This window comes from Chlamydotis macqueenii, chromosome 1, assembly GCF_036417535.1.
Source record: "Chlamydotis macqueenii isolate bChlMac1 chromosome 1, bChlMac1.mat, whole genome shotgun sequence".
Lineage (NCBI taxonomy): Eukaryota > Metazoa > Chordata > Aves > Otidiformes > Otididae > Chlamydotis > Chlamydotis macqueenii.
In genome coordinates this window covers 150,666,369-150,683,968 of record NC_141556.1, presented here as the reverse complement: position 1 = coordinate 150,683,968, position 17,600 = coordinate 150,666,369, and the positions used below count along the sequence as shown (strand labels likewise).

At 44.7% G+C, this 17,600-nt stretch overlaps 1 protein-coding gene across 3 annotated transcripts; it reads left to right on the top strand.

The window, feature by feature from the left end:
• The first annotated feature begins 4,968 nt into the window (after positions 1-4,968).
• Positions 4,969-16,532, top strand: CHAMP1 (chromosome alignment maintaining phosphoprotein 1). 3 transcript variants are annotated; one of them, XM_086769977.1, is made up of 3 exons: positions 10,678-10,798; positions 12,837-13,191; positions 13,324-16,532. In XM_086769977.1, exons 2-3 carry the CDS (start codon positions 12,898-12,900, stop codon positions 15,754-15,756), a joined length of 2,727 nt encoding a protein of 908 aa, XP_086626103.1. In that variant the 5' UTR covers positions 10,678-10,798; positions 12,837-12,897; the 3' UTR covers positions 15,757-16,532. The 3 variants fall into 3 exon arrangements, with proteins under 3 accessions (XP_086626094.1, XP_086626103.1, XP_086626084.1); XM_086769968.1 differs by lacking the exon at positions 10,678-10,798 and adding an exon at positions 4,969-5,053 and having other exon boundaries at positions 12,837-16,532; XM_086769958.1 differs by having other exon boundaries at positions 12,837-16,532.
• The last annotated feature ends 1,068 nt before the right edge of the window (positions 16,533-17,600 follow it).

Below are 17,600 nucleotides of genomic sequence, written 5' to 3'. Positions count from 1 at the left end.
ATCACAGTCAGCTCCTTTTCCTAAAAGTCCCCACATCCAACTTGCTTACTGACAGTGAGCACTCAGGTGACTATTACCTACTAAATTCTGAAGTTATTTTTTTCCTAAGTAAGATCAATACGTCAAAGCGGGTTAGAATACAATGTTAAGGTTAAGACTGTATTTTTTATTTCTACCTACATTTGGACTTCTGTGATTTTATCATTCAGCATTGTGATGGCCCACTGCAGCTCTTCAGACTGGCTTTCATTCCTATCGCCCTGAACAAGATAATGTCATTGGCAGACTTTGCCACCTCACACCCCATCCCCTCTTCCAAATCACTTAGGAGTACGTTGCTAGCACAGATCCTACTCCATTTCAGAAAACTGGCCATTTTATTCCTCCTGAGACCAGTTTTTTGTACCCTTGTGAGACCTTCCCTATTGTTCTCATATTAAATTTGCTTCTTCATGAACCTTTGGTGAGAAACCTTGTTGAATATCAGTTGTAAATCTAAGTGGACTAATTCAATCCATCTTCCCATCTTGGTTTTTGTATCCTTAAAAGATGTCTACTGATCTTCCTCTCACAAAAGATACATTGACTCCTTCCTGATATCCCACATAAGCCTGTATTTTTCTTCTGTTACAGGATTTTTTTTTTTTTTTAACTGCCTGGTAGATTTCCACATCAGACCTACTGGTCTAAAATCTCTGGATCCCAGTGAAATTCTTTTTAAGAACTGGTGTCAGATTATTGACCTGGGATTTTCTTCATTCCAGTCTCAGCTTCAAGTCAAAGATCATAACATCCAGTTTACATTTCAGTCATTTCAGTCTTCTTTAGAAGCTCCTGAGTGAACATTATCTGTGTCTGGTAGTATGTTTCTCTTATTTACTTATTTATTTTTTATTTGTCCATATATGTTGCCCATAAGGAAGCCTATGTACAGATGTCAGTGTCATCAGAATGCTACAGTTATTACATTTACAAAAGCCACAACAAAAACAGTTCAACAGAGCTCAAACCAAGGTAGGCTAAGAATTAGAAAACACTCTGGAAATTCCCTGCAAACATAGTATTTTTGACTCTGTGCCACAACTTAGTGGAGGGTTGGGCAGTGTTTGGGGTTAAATATCACAATGTTCTTACTCTTTTAATTTACTTTCCTGTAACCATTCAGTATTTGCCACTGTTGTACTTTTCTTATGACAAGTTTCTGCAAAAAGACAATGTAAGAATAATGGAGGAATCATAAAAAAAAAACCATTAAAGAAAATGGAAATGAGTTGTGACAGTAACAACTACAGTTCTGTGGAGATTCCTTTGAAATGTTAATATTTTGGTAGTATGTGAGAGTGTTGAAAGAATCAATGAAAAGCACCTACATTCTGCCCTAGGTCTTGTTAACTTTCTGAAGGGCTTCAACATACTACAAATTCAACAGGACCTTTTGAGATGCTGAACATTCTGTAATCTCCAGTCAGGAGTTAACTGACCTGATGTTCCTCCTGTAGCTCCAGAAACCTATGCATTTCTGTCATGCTGTTTAGCGCCATTACCGATTTTTTTTCTGCAACCAACCTCCAGTCAATTCCTCAAATTACAGCTTAAGCCTGGAGATCCGAGCTTTGCCGATGATATCTGCATCCAAGACACACTGACCAAAAATATTTAGCAAAAGACCAATTACTTATTCAGAAGTGCTAAACAAAGATCTACTAGTCCGAAGATAAAAAACAAAGGCACTGCAAATGGACATGGCTTTATAGAATCTCACTGTTTCAGAACCACTGAGAACTGGACTTAAGTTTAATTTTCTGGACAATATATCTTACCTTACCTGGTACAGTAATGTTATACGGGTGAATAGGCTGGGGAAGTGCTATTTTTAAGAATATGTAAGTCTAATAATAACAGCATCAATGACAAATTAATTCTACAACAGCACCGAACTAAATATATTTCTGCTGGGAGTCACGGAAGAGATATAAGACTATCTAACAGGAGTTTTATTTGTGGCTGCCTGAACAAAATATTTATATTAAAATGTCAGAGGTCTTGGAACAGGCAGAAATAAACACAGCTACACAAATGATATAAAGGAGAAAATTGTCTTGGCCAAGCTTCGAGAGGGGCCAACATCAAGCTCAGTCCAGCTCTGCTTCAGTAACTCCACGATGAATGAAAGAAAGTTTGATAGTGAAGGATCTTTCCTAGCATCGTAGTGACTGTAGCAGAAAGCAGAAAGCCTGAACAAGCCCCATGAACTGATCCAGTGTAGCCCAGCACAGTCCAGCACTGGTGTTAAATAACATTTACCTGATGGCCTGAATAGTGTATGGTATCAACAAAGGATCCGTGACTACTTTCCTGGATTAAACAGAATCTTTTCAAGTGTTGCTGAAAATGGCTAATAGGGACTGATGGGAAACAACCATTTACCATTCAGGAATAAGTTTGTAATCTCATATAATAGTTTAATACAATGCAGGAAGAGATCTCTTGGAAGATGTTGGACCACAGAAAGACCATAAAGACATGCTGGTATTTTAAAAGAAAGTCATGTAACATAAAGTAAGTTAATTCAGAAAAAAGAAGCCTTTTTCTGCTGTAAACTGTAAATTAGTTTAACCAGATGTTACACCTTTATCCTACAAAAGGGAATGGACTCAGCTCCAAATCCATACACCCTTATTTCAATGTCTTTATAAAGGCGTCTGTCTGGAGCAAGGTATGCAAGTTCTCCTAAAATAGAGATCTCTGTTTGATGCACCCATCTAACCAGAAGCACCTAGAGACACTTGAATTGCTCTGGGGTTTCTGCCTGGCCTCCAGCGACCATTTTAGGAGGAGCAGGTCCTCTGTGTCACACACACTAGCCCTGTGCAGATGTCTCAGATACCCTGGGGCACTTCAAAGAGCACTCACTGTTTATATTTAGGCAACTGAACTGAGCTCGTCACCAGTATGGTCAGTAAAGCCTAGGAGCTATGTAGATCACCCTGGAGCAGGCGCCTGCCAGTTGAATAGCTCCCTGGAGCTGCGTAGAGTTACATATGACAAGCTCTGACCCAGGTGTGAGGGGTCCATCCAGGAGAGCAGCTCTCTGCAGTGCAGGTCCCAGGCCCATCCAGGAGACAGGGGCAGAGACAGGCACACCTACAGCACCGCTCGGGCACAGGCTGAAGGCCCCAGGCTGAGCTGAGACACCATGTTCCCTGGGCCCTCGTCAGGAGATGGTGTGGGTGGGGGTCCCAGGGGAGGCCAGTCCCAGCTGCCCAGGCCTATGAGCACCTCAGGACCCAGGCAGAAGTAGACTTGCACTGCTTATGTGCTCTCCTTTAGACACTTATGGTTGGCCACTTTGGAGACCAAGTGTTGGGCCACCTTTGCTCTGAAAGTTGTTCTCAGGCTCTTTTGTTTTATTGTTTGGTTTTTTTTTTTTTTTTTTCCCCAACAGAAACAGCTCAGGCATTTCTAAAAATGACTGTAATGAGAAAAGGAAAAATCCATGGGGAAATGAACAGGTATTGCTCATGTCAAAAAGATATGCAACCATTCGGTTGAGGAGCACTGAGGGATTTATCTTTGAGCCTCGCTGGTGTCAGAAATGTGGGGGTTTGCCATCCTGTAGAAACCCAGCTAGACTGTAGGAACACAGAAGGCTTTCAAAACCTGCATCTCACACATGCCTTTTGCAAATTTGTTCAGATGGTCAAATTATCTCAAGACATCACACATCTCTCTCCCTCATCAGAAGGTACCCGCCTCCTTCCCACAGAGTGACAGAGCCAGTGCCCAGGCTGGGACATGGCTGTGGGTATTCAATGCCCTCCTAGTGCAGGACTGGGGAGGAACATCATCAGAGGGTTCCTCAGAAGGCAGGAAGAAGAATATAATGGAAACAGAATAACTTCAGTTGCAAGGGACCTTACAATGATCATCTAGTCCAACTGCCTCACCAATTCAGGGCTGACCAAAAGTCAAAGCATGTCGTGAAAGGCATTGTCCGAATGCCTCTTAAACACTGACAGATCTGGGGCATCGACCACCTCTCTAGGATGCCTGTTCCAGTGTTTGACCACCCTCTCGGTAAAGAAACGCTTCCTCATGTTCAGTTTAAATCTCCCCCGCCACAGCTTTGAGCAGTTCCCACACATCCTATCAAGGGATCCCAGGGAGAAGAGCTCAGCACCTCCCTCTCCACTTCCTCTAGGGAAGCTGTGGAGAGCAATGCCCTCTCAGCCTCCTTCTCTCCGAAGGAGACACAAATCTTCGCTGTAGGGTGCCCAAGGCGACCTCCCCTCACACACCGTGGAACCCTGAGCAAGCCCCTTCCCGAGCCGCCCTCTCGCGGGGAAACAACCGCGACCCGCTCTCCGCGCCCGCAGCCGCCGAGCAGCCTGCACCGCACCGCCTCTGCCGGGGGCTCGCCCGGGCCGCTTGCCCGTAGCCAGGGCCGGGAGGAGGCCCGGAGGCAGGCCGAGAGTGCTCCCAGGGCGCCGTTACAGCTCAGCCGGGCCCTCAGCCCCGAGCCGCCCGCATGCCCTAACGGTGAATAGCACAGAGAAACAGCGAGGCCACCCCCCGCCCCCCCTTCTAACGGCCGCCCCCGCGTGGCACCGCCCCCGGCGGGGCGAGCCCCTCCAGTGTCGCAGCGCCCCCTGCCGGCTGGGCGGGGCGCGGAGGGCGCCGCGTGACTGACCGGGTCGCGGGAGGGAGGGGGGAGCCCTCCACCGGCAGGGGAGGGGCGGGGCGGGGGCGGGGCTGCGCCCAGCACCGGCGCTTCCGGTTGGGCGGGCCCGGGGGAGCGATAAAGCGGCCGCTATTCGGCGGCGCGCCTCCTCCCGGAGCCCCCCTCCCCCCCCTCCCCGCAACCCCCCTTCGTCCTTCCCCTCCCCCCTCCCCTTTTCCCCCTCCTCCTCCTCCCCCTCCCCGCCCCTCGCGCGGCCCGAGCCCGCGCGCGCTGCCGGCCCGGCCTGCTGCCGTCACCGCCGTTGGCGGGGTTGCGTCCAGCCCCTCCCCCGCCCCACCCCCCCCCCCCCGCCGCCCTGGAGGTGCCTCAACGGTGAGTGCGGGGCGGGGGGGGGTGGTGGTGAGAGGGACAACCCCCCCGCTCCCGCCGCACGCACGGAGCGGGGCCCGGCCCGCTCCCCTCCCCCTGGGCACTGGGCCTGGGCCTTCCCCTTGTCCAGCCCCCCCCCCCCCCCCCGCCTTCACCCCCCCGCTGCGGAGTCGCGCCCGGGGAGCGGGCGGCCGTTTCGGAGATGGGGGGAGGTCGCGGCGGTGGGTGCCGGCGCAGGGGAGCAAAACCGGCGGGGGAGAGAGAGGGGAGGCGGCGGGGAGGCCGCCCGGCCGGTGCGGGAATGAATGGGCGGGCGGCGTGGCCCCCCTGCCCCGGGAGGTGCGGCCCCGGGGGGCGTGCTTGGCGCCCCGGGAAAGGCCGATCCGCAGGCACCCCCTCCCCGAAAGAAAGTTGAAGCAATGGCCGGCGGAGCGAGGAGAGCAGGTGGAGCACGCCGCGAGTTCGGCTTCCCTCGTGGGGAAGCCTTGCGAGACGCCTGGGGAAAGCGAGTCCACTCGTGACAGGAGTACCTGCGAGGGGGGGACTGCTCTGCCCGCCCCGTCAACGAGGCGGATGCAAACCCTGTCCTTACGTCGTTCGGGGTGGATGAAGGGACTCGACCTTTTAGAGCTGACTTCTGAAGCTCGCTGGTGTTAACTGCACTCGCTTTTCGGAGCCTGGGGGAGTAGTCGCCTGTAGTAGCTGGTGCAGGTGTTGAGAGGGTTGGATGCTTCGCCGTGCAGGAGGGAACTGCATTGGTCGATAACAACTCAGCGGTGTTAGAAATGAGAGGAGTAGTTAGGTGGGAGCTTGACTTGCACCGAGTTGTTTATAAGTGAGGAATGTAGAGACTGGGTATTTCGGTTTGCTCTTCCGTTAGCTCCCCTTGAACCTCATTTGCTTTCAGGATAACATAAATGGAATTTTTAGCCTGGTGTCACCAAGACTCGCAACCTGAATTCACAGCTCCTGACTAGATTGTGTGCTGTGGTGAGTCCAGTGGCACTTCATGAGCTCAGGTTCAGCACTGCCGAAATAAGGTTTCTGGTGCAAGTTTTGGCAGCCGTCTATGCACTATTGTGGACTTGGAGTTTAGAAAGCTGTATCAGAAGTACACGGCATTAATCTTTCCTACCCTGAATCTGTCGTAGGTACGTCGATATTACTGTGCGGTTTATACTATTGTTAGATCTTAATGTATTAAGACCTAGTGTCTCTGTGTGAACTTGCCATCCTCTTAGCAAAGGTGGAAATCTTGCAAGATAGCTGCAGTTCTGTCCCCTCTGTGTTTCTTAAGTCATCCGCATGTGCATCGAGTATTGTCGCTTTGCGACTTTCTTCTGACTTGAACCTTTCCTGGAAACATGGGACCGCATAATCCAGCCATTTCCTGCCTGGAGCTGGGGTCTCACGTGTTCTCACAGTGTATCTTACTGTTTCAGTGGCTGGTCGGGTCAGGGTGTTTGTCCCATTTTTAGGTGTGTTATTTTAAAGACGTGGTTCAGTGATCATTGCTGATGGAACTCAACCCAAGTAGATGGGCTGGTAGCTGGGAGTTTGGTTGTGAGGACGAAGTCAGATTCCTGTGGACACTGCTGGATTAGCAGGAGCATAGTGCTGCCTGTCTTGTTCACGGTGTGTTGGAAGGGACCCCCTTACCTGCTGTTTGTGCTGTGAAGTGCCTGCTCTGCTACACTGTGGGGATGTTTGTGTGCGGCTTCCTCTGGGAGCTAAACTTCTGTTTCTTTTGTCAGTCACAACACAGGGATGCAACTTGAAGAGAAGCATCCTATTGCCACCAGACTGCCTTTTGCTTTTTGGCACTGCAAGAGCATGTCATTTTTCCTTTTGCTTAAACACAGCAATAGTCTGGATCTGCTCCTGCTAGTAGAGGCAATGATGCAACTATATCCAGCTCTCTTCTGCTGGGAACAAACTTTACCATCAGCCCTCTTTGCTGATAGAGGAAATGGCTGAACTGTTTGCCTGCAAAAAAATTCCAAAGCTGATGAAAATAAACAGCCATCCTTCCTGTGCAGTGGCTGTGCTTATCAGAGTAGGGTTGTGATGTGTGGTGCTCCGTAAAGGTTGGAGGATTATCATGGGAAGGTGAGCATTCACGGAGGTACGGGCTGGCTTTGTCCTTTGCTTGGTGAACATAATGATGGAATGGTGTCTTGAAGTTAAGTAGGAGGTTGTTGGAGACCCCTGCTTCTCACTGGTGTGTTGCTTGTCATTTCAAAGCTGGATGGATGGCAGCACTATTTTTAAGTCTTAGCTCACATTGTAGGGAATCCAATGTGGATGTAGGGAGTCACGGTAAATAGAGGACTTTCTTCTTGAGGGCTTTTATAACTGTGCTGGCATCATTGATGTGTGTTGCATGTCCTCATCATCTACTTGTGTCTCAGCAGGATCCGTTCTTTCATCGAGAGGAAAGAGGTGTAGATCCTTCTGCCAGTGAGAACTGGGACAGTCTGATTTTGAAGAATAAGGCCGACTACTTGTTGCTGTGTTCTGAAATTCTACATGTCATATTAAAAGCAGCCTGTAATTTTCTGTGCTCATAGGCGGTCTAGATCTTCAGCTTTTGAGCCCTTCATTGCTTCCCTCTGGCACTGCCTCATGACAGTCACAACTTATCTTCTGTGGAGGAAAAATGCAGGCATATAGTAAATGTTGCAATACTTAATGTAAAATGTGTTTAGCAAAAATATCCTGAAATGATTAGTAGATGTGTAGCTATAAAATTGGAATGGGGTTGAGAAATTGAGACGTGTTGTTAGCTGCCAGAGTCAGTCTTGTGCCATCCCTTGGGTGGATTTTTCCTTATACACAGTGTCTCTGCATATTCCTTTTCTGCCACTGAGAGGTTTTCGAGAGGCTGTAGGGAGGTATGGCTTAATCTTCAGTGAGATCCTCTTGGATGATGGGATGCCGAATCCACAAACTGGCTCTGAAGTGGCCAGGAAGATACCAGGAGGTCTGTCTGCTTTTTACATTAGCTTAGGCCGCTCCGATTGCTCAGTCTAACATGAGCTCAACAGAGATTGCTGATGCCGTTTGTACTCTATGGTTGCCCTGCAATATACATAGCCAACGTCAGAATTTGCAGTTGTCTGATTTCCTCTGACCTCTTGGGTACTTTTTCTTTCCACCAAATGATGACTTTGGCCTCTTGGATGCTAAGAACCAAGCAAGAACAGTAGTGATGGTTGTTCATTTCTCAGGTGAATATGGGTCTCCTCATTACCGATCCTTTTCCCCTGCTGTTTTTCTGTTCTTCCTGTGATGGAGGAGGTTATGGCCAGAACTGTAGTGTAGGGGACAGGAACTGGTGGAAGGATCTTCAGCATCTCTGTGGAGAGAAGAGAGAGCTGGTGGTAGGAACTTCTGTATGTAGGCTCTAGACATGCATGAAAGGAGGAGGTGATGGGGAGAGGTGGGTGATGGAGCAGCAGTAGAGACTGGTGGTCCCACTGCTGAGATCTCTGACTCTTCAAGTAACTTTTAACCTGAGTGATGGACGTTGATCTATGTCACTTCAGGTCAGCAAAAGTCTTTAGTCAAGCTAAGCGCTGAGTTGGTGCTGATGCTGTTACTGTGTTTGATAACTGTGGATGTAGTGAGCTTGTAGACAGAAGCACTTAGCTGTTCAGGTCGATTTCAGTGGAAATCTTCATGTATTGGGAAGACTCTGAGCAAGTCTTGGCAGCCTTAAGCTAAAGTCTAGCATTACAAAATTTAGTATAGCAAAGTTTAGTATTGCAAATCCAGAATTTTAGTTGAATCTTAGTACTTCATCCTGAAGTGGAGATAGGAATGCGGACACAGGACAAGCATAAATGCTGGGCTTCAGGCTTCAGCTTCAATTGTAATGTGTTCTCAGAATAGATAATTAGTTCTGTTTGGCTGTATCTGTATTTTTTTTCTCAGTGTTGCAGCCATGAAAAGTGAGAAAAGTAGGGGATGCAGAAATAATGGTTAAGGAATGCAGAGTGCTTTGTAGTCTTAAAAGTGGCATGCAGCACAGCCTCAGCTGTAGCCACTGTGGCATGGCACATCCTGTAACTGTGAGTTTTGGTAGGGGCAAGACTATGTTGAAGTCTCCTTTTCACAAAACAGGCAGGGCCTGGGGGAGTGTTCAAGATAACAAAGTGGCCTGGAGCCTGCACAGCAGTTACCTGTACTTGGACCAGTGCAGCTTGTTTGTCTCTCCTAGGAGTCTTCAAGCAGGCTTGAGAGATACTCTAGCAGCCATCTCCCTTCTGCTGTGTTTCATGGGAAGACCTATCTCACATGACAACTTGATCTTCATCCTGAAATTCATACGTGTCCTCAAAGGGCTTTAGATGACTAGAATGATGCTTTGATTTAGTATCTGGTCAAGTTGTCTGCAGTGCATGTGGGGCACCCTGCCAGTTTGATAGTACCAGGTTTTTTCCTTACCCTTTTAATGGGTCCTTTGATGTCTATAATAAAGCGTTTACGCAGAGGGAACGTGGTCCATCTTTTTTGGTGTTGCAAGAAGATGCCACTGAGCACAGACTACATGGCAGTTCATGCAGGTCCAAAGCCACGGGAACCTGGTTATTGAGGATATGTTTTCTAGCCTGGCTGGCTCCACTGGCGTGGGACTGTTTAGAAAACAGTGACATACTGTTCCTCAAACTTTCACCCAGCTAGGCGAGGGAGGATCCAGCACAAAACAAGTTCTGATGCAGGAGTTGACGGCAAAGAGAAATGTGAAACAGGCAGTTATCTGTGTGACAAACCACAGAGCTATGTAGAGACAGTGGCATTTGAGCTCAAAGGGAAAAGGGATCAGGAGGGATTGACAGAAAAATCTTTTGGAGTAGCTGTTCAGATATGTGCTAAGTGAACCAACAGCATTTCAGAGTTTACTCCTTCAGAAGTGTCTCAACAAATTTAAATCGACAGCATGACTTAATAGTGGCTAAGCACTGTTGAGGTTTGGTACTGGTCTCACAGTCACTATTCTAAAACGAGATTTACTGTTCCATGGAGTCATGGCCTAAGGTGCTGCAGTACCAAAGGGTTGTCTTGCGCAGTAGTATGCCTCGCTTAAGTACAGATTTCAGCAGAAGAGGCAGTTTAAGTGACTGACAGCTACAGTGTACTGAAATTATAAAATTAAAAATTGTGAGTGATGGCAGTGTGAGAGAAAGTACCGCCAACTCTTTAACATTATTTCTTATGCCAAAGGCTTGAATGTCAACCTTTAAACGTCTGGAGATGAAAATGAGGAAGTGCCTGTAACTTCTCCAGTTCCAGAATAATCTCCTGGTCAGAAAAGCTTAGCAGCAACTTGGACAGTTTGTGAAAGGGAGCCAGGAACCTTTTCTCACTCTTGCATTTGGAAAAAAAAAATTGAAATTTCCATTGTAAAGTAAGATAGGACTGAATAAAAGGAGAGGCTGGGAGGTGGAATGAAGTGTAGTTGAGAGGAGTGAAAAACAGAAAACTCCAGAAAGGGCAATAGTTAGGTGATGTGTAAAGAGGATGGAAATTATGAAGAGGGTAGAAGAGATGAGTAAACTTTCTTGCAAGCTATGATAAATTCAGTTTGGAAAAGTGTTTTTTTTTTTTTTTTATTTTTCTAGAGAAAAGAAAACGGACAATTCAGGATTACCACCAATTTTGGAAGTGACAAATTCTCTTTGAGTTCTGAAAATGTGATTAATGCAGTATGTCCTCAGTGTTCTAGTTATGTTCTACTGTGATTTGGTTAAAAAAAAAAAACCCAAACTTTTTTTTTAGCTTGTGTGGTCAATTCAGAATTTTTTGCTTTCAAATTGAAATCTTCCTCTCCTCTCATCACCCCAAATGCCCCGTCCAAAAAATAAATCCTAATTCCTAAAGACTTTTAGGTCTTTTGGAGCGTTAAGACATGGCTTGCTTTGGGGTTTTTCAACTGACAAGTTGTTTGCTATTGCAGAGATACAGACCACTAAGCACTGCTATTACCTTTCTGTTTTGATCTTTTACAGGAATATAAAGTTTGTTATAAGATGTTGAGAAGTGTTCTGTGGTCAACACCAAATTTGGTGTGGACTCCATTTAGGAGTTTGTATGGCTGCTAATAGTGCTGAGAAGCTGCGGTTTGTACCCAAAAGGTCCTTCCAGTTCAGTATTTGTAGAGCAGTGCAATTACCTCTCATGTGTAGCTGCCCTGAACGACAAATAGCTCATCGCTGTAGTATTTTTAATTCCTTCTCTTTTTCCCTAATTACAAGCTGAATCAGACACTGCTTGTTCTGCAGGTTTTAAGACTATTTGCATACTGACCATTTATGTACTGATTATAGGCTAAAGAGAGCCAGTAACTGTTAAGTGAAATATTCAGCCTCATGGAGGCTTTTGTTTCATTCTCTACTCAGTTCCTGATTTTCATGAAACCTGTAGAAATTTAAAATGAGACTGGATTGCTTTGTCCAATTTGATTGGCGTTGACTGTAGGGCAACGTGTTTGTGTAGGTCTCATTTCCATAAGAAACCAGGGTAAAAATGCTTTAGGAATAAATTAAGAAAACTTGGTTTGGATGCATATTTTTAGATTAGTTGTTAGTCTAATATATATTTAGACAGGAAAATTAGTGTTAAAATGACATAAAAACTTTGTGTGTTTTGAAACAGTGTTTCTTACAAGACTCCTCAAATTAGATTGATAGCTTAGCACGATAGTCATGTCACATCTGTTTAATTTGAACCTACAAGAAAAAAGCCTGTGCATTTCACATAAATGTTCAAATATTCCTTTTCACTATAGAGATAACTCTCACATTTACATGAAAATGACTTAGAGAATATGGTTAGACTTGGTTTTATGTTTATTGTAATAGCTAATCTTAATAAATTCTGTTAGAAATAGTGGAATCTAGACAAACAATTTAAAATATTTGCATTTCAGGTGCTGTGTTTCTGTGGGATTTGTTTGTTTTTTTGTTTTATTTTGGTTTTTTTAAGGTCTTACACAAACAGTAATTTTGAGAAATTTCCATCTTTGGAGTGAGGCAAACAATGTTTTGAATAGAGAGGGCTGTCAGCTACACCAACTGGAAAAAAAGTCAGTGCCGTTTTTTTTAAGAAGTATTTTTGTTGTTATTAGGGCAGCAGATGAAATAATGGAATGGAAAAAATTCTTTTCATAATGGATAAAGTATGAGCAGCAGCTTTTGTTTTTCATGTAATTAGTGAAAGGAAAACAGTGTTTAACAGATGAAAACAGAGCCTAGGTTTTAGACTGCTGTTTTCTTATTGTAATTTTTTTTTTACCTTTGTCAAAAACAGCTAATTTGTTTTGAAATTTTATGATGAAGGTACAATTTTGCAATGACTTTATCTCCATGGCACTGTTCCAAAGTACTTTTTGTTTTCAGTTCACATGTGTAATGTAAACTTCAAATCTGGGAAGAGAAGATGACTGAGAAAGCAAGTCACCTTTATCAAATGAAACATAAACTTAGCTCTTTATCACCTGGGTTCATTTTTATAATTTGCTTTCAGATTTTTTTTTTTTTGCATAGGTAGGAAGGCCTGTTGTTAAATATAAGCTTAGTTTTTCAAGTTCTACTGATATAAAATGATTTGCAGAAATTGGAGATACCTATATTTGAATTTCTTCATGAAGTAGTTAGTACCTATTCAGAAGATATACTTTTGAAAATGGAGGGGAAGAAAGCACATGTGGTTATTTAGGAATGACAGAGAGTTGAAATTAACATTGATAGATAACTATATGGGTTTTTTTTTTCCTTTATTGCAGGATCTGAAGTTTGCTCTTTAAAAGGTGCAGTGCTGCGAAAACTGTTACTGACCATAGGAAAATGGACATGTTGCAGATACTACGTAAAACCACAGAGCGCTTAGAGTGTGATCACTGCAGCTTCAGAGGAACGGACTATGAAAACATACAAATTCATATGGGTACCATACACCCAGAGTATTGTGATGAAATGGATGCTGCTGGTTTGGGTAAACTTATATTTTATCAAAAAAGTGCAAAACTGTTTCACTGCCACAAATGTTTCTTTACCAGCAAGATGTATTGCAACGTGTATTATCACATCACAGCACAACATGCAGCACCTGAGAAGTGGAATGAGGAGCGGAAAGAACAGGTAGGAGGAGATTCAGTTTCCTCTAAAAAAAGTGTCACATTGGAGCCACAAAAACCTACCCTTTCCCCCGCGTCATGCAAACCTACCCTTTCTCCTGATCTCCCCAAATCTGAACCTGTTGTTTCCCCCAAGGTTCAGAAATCTTCAGTGTCTCCAGAGTCCCAGAAGTTGGCTCAGGTGACTTCTTTGGAGCCAGAGAAGCCAGCCCAGGCCACGTCCCCAGATCCAGAAAAGTCAGCCCAGGACACATCTCCAGATCCAGAGAAGTTAGCCTCAGCTGTATCCCCAGACTCAGAGAAGCAGTCCCCTCCTGTGTCCCCCGACCCACAGAAGCCATCTCCTGCTGTATCCCCTGACCCACAGAAGCCATCTCCTGCTGTGTCTCCTGACCCACAGAAGCCAGCCCCAGCTGTGTCTCCAGAGGCTCGTCGGCATTCCCCAGCTGTGTCTCCAGAACCTCGTCGGTATTCCCCAGCAATGTCTCCAGAACCCCGTCGGCATTCCCCCGCTGTGTCACCAGAACCCCGTCGCCATTCTCCCGCCGTGTCTCCGGAGCCCCGCAGATACTCCCCAGCTGTGTCACCAGAGCCAAAGAAACCTACTCCAGCAGTATCCCCTGAACCGCGAAGGTATGCCCCAGCTGGGTCTCCTGAGCCCCGGAGGCATCCTTCTCAGATGCGTAGGCCTGCTTCTGCTTCTTCTCCTGAAACCCGGAGGCCTGCTCCTGCAGTTTCGCCAGAGTCATGGAGACCTGGTCCGACTGTTTCTCCTGAGCCCTGGAGATCTACACCTCACGAGGTGCAGAAGTCTTCCTGGGCTCCAAAGCCTGCTGTATCAGTGTCTGTAGAATCCCGGAGGTCTGCCCCTGAGTCCCGAAGGCCTGGCCCCGTTGTGTCGCCAGAGCCTAGAAGGCTTGTTTCTGACTCATGGAAATCTACGTCCTTTTCTGAATCCCAGAAGTCTACTCTTGTTTCTTCTGAGCCGTGGAAACCCATCTCATCTGTTTACCCTGAAGGCTGGAAACCTGTTCTGTCCCCTGACACGTGGAAGCATTCTCCCCCTGTTTCTCCTGAGCTTCGAAAGTCTAGTCACACTGTTTCCTCTGACTCTTGGAAGCCTTCTTTCTTTCCTGAGGTCCGTAAGCCTGGTGCTTCAGTATCTCCTGACTCTTGGAAACTCTCCGAGTCCCGGAAACCTATGTATTTTTCTGAAACTCAGAAATCCACCTCTGCTGCTTCGTCTGAGGTTCAGAAACGGGGTCACGTCCCCGAACCTCGGAAGAGAGCTCTGTTCCCAGAGTCTCGTAAATCTAATCCTACTATTTCTACTGATGTCCAGAAACGTGGTGTCTTTTCTGAGCCCCAGAATCAGATGTCTACTTCTGCTGTTTCTACTGAAGGCCAAAAACATGCCCTATGTTCTGAAGCCCAGAAATCAGCTCTTGTTTCTCCTGAAGTCCAGAAGCATGCCCTATTTTCTGAAGCCCAGAAACTTGCTCCTGTTTCCTCTGAAGTTCAGGAGCATACTTCATTTCCAGAGTCTCAGAAATCTGCTTCTCCTGAAATTCAGAAACACAACCTCTTTACTGAGTCCCAGAAACCTACTCCTTCCATTTCTCCTGAGACCCCCAAACAAGCTCTTTTTACTGACTCTCAGAAATCTGCTGTTTCCCCTGATGTTCAAAAGCATGCTGTATTTTCTGAGATGCAGAAGCCTGCTGCTGCTTTATCCTCTGATGTCCAGAGACATGCTGAAACTACTGTACCTTCTGAAATCCAGAAAAACATCCTGTTTTCAGAGACTCACAAGTCTGCTCTGGGTTTTTCCTCTGAGCCCCAGACACCTAGTGAGTCTGGCGAGAGTGACTTTCTTTCTCACAGTTTAGATGATCAGAAACCACTGGATGATTTATTCTCACAGGATGAACAATCAATATTAGCCAAAGAGTCACCAGAAGACATGCTATATTCATGCCCAAAAAAGAAGCCCAGGAAGGAAAATCAGGAGAACTCAGATTCTGAACTAAATAGCAGTGAGTGTGGAAAAATGGAGATGGACTCGATGGAGATAAAGGAACAAGAATCCAACAGTGACCAAGAGCAATACGATATGGAGTCATCTGAGTACGGCAAAGAGAGCAAAATAGATGCAACTACCCCCATGCAGCCACAGTGTGTGCTGCAGTTTACCGAAGAGAAAGAGGCTTTCATCTCTGAGGAAGAAATAGCAAAATACATGAAGCGTGGCAAGGGAAAGTATTATTGCAAAATTTGTTGCTGTCGTGCAATGAAAAAAGGTGCCGTCTTGCACCATTTAGTTAACAAGCATAATGTTCAAAGCCCATACAAATGTAAAATATGTGGCAAAGCTTTTCTCTTGGAGTCTCTTCTTAAAAACCATGTTGCTGCTCATGGTCAAAGTTTGTTGAAGTGTCCACGTTGTAATTTTGAATCGAATTTTCCCCGAGGCTTTAAGAAACATTTAACCCATTGCCAAAGCCGTCATAGTGATGATACACCTAAAAGACATTTGGACAGCCTTGAGCCACTTGAAGAACAAATTTAATCTGTTTTTCCCTTGTGCTAGAAAAGCTGTATTTACAGAAGTGTTCAAAAGTGTTGCTGTATGTTAACCAAGTAGTTTAGCTGATCTGACAAGTCAGAAGATGCATGGTTTATTGTACTATGTTTAACTTGTCTTATAGCTGTATTACTGAAGTGATTTACTTTCGAAAGTAATTTTAAATACATGTTCATGTCTTTGTATTACCCATCAGTAGAGTCATATTTTATTTTTCAGATGTACTATGTTTTTGAAACCAAAATTAGTTTTGTAAAGATTTGTAAAACATACAGGCAATGAAGGACTGGAGTGACAAGCAATCCCTATATTCCTGTGACGACTGAACTTTTTTTCACATTTGTTAAATGTTGTATTTTTCAAAATGTTTTTATCAAATTATTAAAATTAAAATTGTCACCAAATCGAATGTGAATGAGCCAGGCATGAGAAACTACCGATCCTTCTGGAATAATTCTGCCCTGAGGTTGTAATTGAGTGTATAGTCATATGCTGAAAATGTATTGCACTCAATTCTCTGACTTACTAGTCTCAGATTTAGAAGCATCAAAGTAATTACTTTGTGATTCCATATTTTGGCCATGTTTTAAGCATGTACTAATATACCTTAAATTGATGGATTAACGTCAGACTATGTATAGCTCAACACTTTCTCTTGATGATTCAGATGTTTGTAACGTCAGAAACCCCTCTAAATTTCTTGTATTTGGTGAAATGTTATGCTTTAATGTTTTAACAATAAAAAGAAACCCAGCCTCACATTGGCCTTTTTTCTGTTTTTCCAAATGAAAAACAAAACCTTTCATGTTCAGCGTATTATCTTTTAAGTATCTTTGGTAACAGGAGATGCAAAATTATCCTGGAGTTCTGGTCTGAATACTTCAACTTTCAAGTCATCAGCCTGTGAAAGCAAGGTTAGTCTAAATTTCCTGTCTACTTCAGAAAAACACATCAGATGTCAATGAGCAAAACATGGCAAACAGGAATTTGTGGACTGTTATGTAGCATGTTTGCTTTTGTGCTATTTGCATATTAACTGTTCAGAAACCATAAGTACTTCATAATTCAGCAGGAGTATAGATTTTTAAGTGGAGGTAGCACAAGGAAAGTTTCATTCTCCCCAGGCTAAATTATGCCTGGACTTAAGCTGTTGTAAATACTGGCCTAGAATATGAAGGCGATAGTGTTCCAGGTGTAAGCTCCTACTGAAGGACTTCAGATTGATTTGATTGAAGCCTATGCCTGATATCTGATAATCTTCAGAAGAGAATTTCTGAAAGGAAGGGAAAAACATTTGAAGTCACTTAGGTGACTTCTCAGTGCTGCCTTATTAAGAGCAAGCTTTCTTGCAACGTTGTCTCACACAGGACCAAACCCACTCTATGCCCCTAAGGCAAAGTGCCCTTCTTTTCCTTCCATGGGGTCCAGACTAGAATTCTAGAATTTTTTTTTTTCTAGGAGCTACTATAGATAAATCTAAAAGAGAGCACTTTACTATTCAGGCTCTACTAGCATACTTCATAAAAAAGCTGCTTTTCTCCTCTGCTATAATGTCATCTCTCTTGGCACAGTCATTTGGTTAAAAAGGTGCGTTATGCTATTTGAATAAAAGGAAGAGATCAAGGAAGGATTTGTTTGAATTGGAAGTGGTGTCACCTTTACAGTTCAATGTCTCACTACTGACATACTTCTTGCTACTCTGTACCAGCTAACTTCCTTGATTTCTGGGAATACATCATCAAGGCTTCATGCTGTTTCTCTACACCTTTTTTTTTTTCTGACTATTTGATTATTTAAAATAATCTTGCTTTACAGCTGTCAATGTGTAC

What these genes read in the sequence shown, in the direction of transcription:
- CHAMP1 (XM_086769968.1), top strand. Translation starts at nt 12,898, where the DNA reads ATGGACATGTTGCAGATACTACGTAAAACCACAGAGCGCTTAGAGTGT.